Source organism: Curcuma longa, unplaced genomic scaffold (assembly GCF_044706935.1).
Source record: "Curcuma longa cultivar G26 ecotype Majalengka, Jawa Barat unplaced genomic scaffold, ITB_CL_G26_1.1 contig_16109, whole genome shotgun sequence".
Classification (NCBI taxonomy): domain Eukaryota; kingdom Viridiplantae; phylum Streptophyta; class Magnoliopsida; order Zingiberales; family Zingiberaceae; genus Curcuma; species Curcuma longa.
This window is the reverse complement of record NW_027430283.1, coordinates 4,572-9,150: the sequence shown is the minus strand read 5'-3', so window position 1 is coordinate 9,150 and position 4,579 is coordinate 4,572. Positions and strand designations below refer to the sequence as shown.

The following is a 4,579-nucleotide window of genomic DNA, read 5'->3' as shown; positions in this document are numbered from 1 at the left end:
CCAGCCCAGCTATGGCACAGTCCAAAGCTCAAGTACCTATTCCCAGCCCAAACCTGAAACTTTATATAATTGAATACAGTTCACTTACAAAATTTACTTTAAACCAAAAACATATAATTAAAGGGAAAATTCTAAAATAAAAGACTGTTCTGGAGCAAAAGATTAAAACAAAGAAAAGAAACCAGAGTTATTTGAATTTCATTTCAGTGAAGAGGGAGCACACGTTATAGAAAGGAAAGGAGGTGCTTAATTTATAACCATGTTAAATATATGTTTCAAATTCTAAACCGTGGCTGGTATTCTGCAGTTCATTACATGCATGGTTTAAGATTCATTCATGGATGGCTACCTATTTGAAGAAGTATTTAAAGACAGCTAGCCTTGGATATATATATCATTTATATTCATTAGGCCAACACCACCAGATGTGACTACTAAATGGACATGGAGCTGGCTCAAAGCCATACGTTTCGTCCCCGGTATAATCACATGACACATAAAGATACCGGGTTTTCGATCAGCCACACAAGATGGAGCAATAGATTTAGCATATCCAAAGGCCAAGCCAGCCATAGATTAGCTAGATTTTGCATATTCAAGGGCCTCCCCTTATTCTCCTTTTAAAAGTTGAAATTGTTGGGGGCAAAAGGTGTGCATGCATGGAGATAAGAGCACATCTTGCAAAAGAGTACAAGATTCACAGCCTCTCTTGTTTCAGTTGTCTCTTTCTCATCCCTGGCCCCCCTTTTGACTCCCTTATCCCATCCTTGTGCCCCTTGCTTTAATTTATTCCACCATGTTTGATCTGCAGGAATTCGAAGATGATGTTTATGTTCTTCTCACTCTAATACCAATACCTAAAAGGAGAGGAATCTTTTGAGGTGTACATGCATGGTTCAGACAAAGCTATTAATTTTAGTTGCACCATGAAACTGTAAATATCAATTAGTATTTTAACATTTGTACACAAAGCTATTTTTAAATTGATATATTATATGATCAGTGAAAATGATTTTATATATAACTACATTCACAAGGTCAAAGCTTTTCTTTTCACATTTAACTTGCTCGAAGATCTCTCTGGCTCCAGATACAGTAGCCGACCGCATTTTAGAAGCTGTTTTCTTAAATAACCACCACGCGATCTCCCAGTTCTTCCACCATGCACTCTTACATCAACAATAACACACAAAAACAAAACAAAACAAAAAAACAAAATAGTCCATCTCATTTCAATCTGACAAAGTTTCTCCTCTCTCACCTGTAGCAGGATTCATAATTATATTATTGGCTTAATTAATGCTGTTCATGTTACCTGCACGCATAAAGATAAGCCATGCATCAATGGCTGGCTGCTGCATTGCTGATTTTTGAAAGAGCCATCTCATCTTCTCCGTATAAATCATCCAATTCCAGTTCCATCTAAACACAGTGCATTTTTCAATTTCAAAGTAGTACCTATTTGGTTAATTGCTCCGACATAATTGCTGTTTCAGATATGGACAAGATCTACATCAGATTCGTTTCCAGCTGCATTCATTTCTGATCAGATAACTATAATCCGCAACCTCTGGATTCGCAAGCTCCACGCACGCACCGCAACCCACCATCCCCTGCATGCCCCCGAACATGCACCAGCAATGGCAGTCCATTCCCACTCGGCAGCTGTGGTCTGATCTGGAGACACGAATCGGTGGGGACTCCACCTGTCCCTGTCCCTCTTGGCAAATCACGATTCCTTCGCCACAGAGTGGCAGCCGATTTTACGTTAAATTTATAAAGCATTTATAGTCGCCAGGCAATTTGGTGGATAGTGTGTGTGCATGAATGCCATAGCTTTAATTACACTGCCAAAATGAAAAGTGGCAAAGAATCCTCCACGAGAAAAAAAGTAGTGATCGCTAGATCTCTTCCGGGCACCTCATTGGCATCCCCTTCCTTTCCAAGATCCTCTCCTACCTTCTCTCTCTCTCTCTTCCTTTGCGAGGGAGTACGTAGCCACACATCCATCAATTTAACTCCCTTCTCCCCCACAACCCTAGTCAGACATCCTCCTCAGCCCTCTCCTAATTCCCTCTCCCTCGCCGGCGGCCATTTGCGGACACATGATCGCTGCAACCATGTCGGCGCCCAACCTGTGCGACGTGTGCTGCGGCACCGACGGGGCCGCCTGCCCCCACTGCACCGACCTCAACCGCGCGATTCCGGTGCTGTTCAACGAGCCCATGCGCGAGTTCCAGTTCTTTGGCCACGACGACTCGGTGGAGTGGATGTTTAGCGACCCTAAGGACAGTGATCCTCCGCCAGAAGAGTCGCACCATGCGGCGAGAGGGTTCAAGTATCTTGATGGCTTGGGAGGAGGAGGAGGAGGTGGTGATGGTTTTGACGCCGGACGTGGCCTCACCTTTGATGTTTGCTTGAATAGCTCCGCGCGCCGGCAGCCGGAGACAGTCCCCATGATGGCGGCGGCGTCGAGTGCCACCATCGTGAGTGGAGTTTAACTCTTTGATCAATATTACAATTACACTCCTCTACTGCTCTCGACAAATTTTTTTTTGGCTATTTTACAAAATTCCCGTATTTATTTCATGAGATGCAAAGATTTCGTGTATTAAATTCATGCTGTTATTTACACATGTTGTCTCAGTTGGTCCAGAAAAAGAAAGCGCTTAATTTTCAAGGAATTGGCCATACAGCTGCTGTAATTTCAATTAATGATAATTGCATTTCATGCATAAAAATAGAGATGAAAAAGGGGCAGAATTGCATGTTATTTCATGTGTCTGTTCTAGCCATATATATATCAAGCCATTTGGACGAACATGGATATCTTGATTCCACTTTTCATGGTGCCAAATTATTCCTTGATCAACAGATGTCCTTCGCCGGGAGCACATTCACTGACGCTTCGAGCGGGATGAAGATTAGAGAAGGCATGGCCAGCGACCAGCTGGGTGACCCAACAATGGAGAGGGAAGCCAAGATCATGAGGTACAAAGAGAAGAGGAAGAAGAGAAAATATGAGAAGCAGATTCGATACGCGTCCAGGAAGGCCTACGCCGAGATGAGACCGAGGGTAAAAGGGCGTTTTGCAAAGACACCAGAGTCGACAGAGATCCAACCACTGTCCCAGCAGCAACCTTATGATCTTCGTAGTGTTGACTCAAGATGGTTCCGTTGAGAAGAAGAAGAGGACGATGAACAAGAACAAGATATATGCATGATGAAGATGATTATATATAAGCTCTCTTATATATAATTCATGTACCTACCTATAATGCGTACATGTATCTAATTAATAAAGTTGGTTTAGAGATTTGCATTGAGTAATATAAATAGTTATATAATATTAAATCACTGTGCAAAAATCAAATTATTTTTATAATACAAGTTAATTTACCATACCTCCTTTTCTTTTTATTATAAAACTATTTTAAAGTCCACCACTTTCATAAGGTGGTATACAATGATATCAAAATTTTTTTATTTTCAATACTTCCAACTTATTAAATTCAACGAGAATTGATCAATCTCAAAGAGTATGAAATATTATTTAAAATAATTTTAAATGAGATAACTCAAAATAAAAATATTTTAGAAAAAAATCAATACTTTCACTATCATCCATTAAATTTTGAATGAAAACATACTCAGGATAACATCAAAGAAAATACAGAGACACTTTGTAACTTTATTATGGACATAGGTAAAGTAAAAAAAAATCAGCTTCAAACTGAATCACTCTTTATAAAAGAAAGTGAATTTATCTTTGATTATTTTATAGAATTTTTATTGTTGTAGATTTAGAGAAATCGTATACAATGTTCACATAATTGAGAAAATACTTTGTTATTCTAGCACAAAGTTTAGCTATGTGATTGTTGCAATTGAAGGAGATCGGTCATACAAAATTTAAAAAGATAAATCGGTTTAATAATTTAAATAAAATAAGGTGCTCACAGAAATTTATTGGCACTGTTAAGCCATTAATTGAGGAAATGGAAAAAATAATAATAAAAGACAAGACATTGCATATCTGCTAATTAATTTATTTGTTGTCACGCGGCGGCCAAAGTTGACTATCAAGGCCAATGGTCCTTTTCGTACATGAAAGTTGACTTCAAATGTCGGGCAATCTACCAAACGCAGAGTCTATCCAGATTGGCAATTGAGTTGATGATGAATCATGAATGTTGACCAAAGTTTACTAGAAAAGCTCCACGAGCTCCTTCCTTTTTCAGAATTCACTAATTCAATGGAGCTCCCTGACGATTCCTTCACCATCTCCAGCATCCTCCTCTTCCTCCTCCTCCTCCCACTTCCGGCAGCAAGCTCCTGCACTCCGTCTGACCTCACGCACATCTCCCTTGCCTTCCGATTCGTCACCGGATTCCAACTCCCGTCTCCTACCGTCGACTGCACCGCCATCACTCTCCCGTCGTGCAACCTCACCGGCGCCATCTCGTGGACGCACCTCCGCCGCGTGTCCGCGCTCCGCACCATCGACCTCTCCGGCAACAATCTGCTCGGATCCATCCCCGCGATCTTCTGGTCCGCGCCTATGCTCCACCACCTCAAC

At 41.0% G+C, this 4,579-nt stretch overlaps 1 protein-coding gene across 1 annotated transcript; it reads left to right on the top strand.

The window, feature by feature from the left end:
- The first annotated feature begins 1,901 nt into the window (after positions 1 to 1,901).
- Positions 1,902 to 3,318, top strand: LOC141816330 (transcription factor GHD7-like). Its single transcript, XM_074704133.1, has 2 exons — positions 1,902 to 2,486; positions 2,876 to 3,318. Exons 1-2 carry the CDS (start codon positions 2,106 to 2,108, stop codon positions 3,179 to 3,181), a joined length of 687 nt encoding a protein of 228 aa, XP_074560234.1. The 5' UTR covers positions 1,902 to 2,105; the 3' UTR covers positions 3,182 to 3,318.
- The last annotated feature ends 1,261 nt before the right edge of the window (positions 3,319 to 4,579 follow it).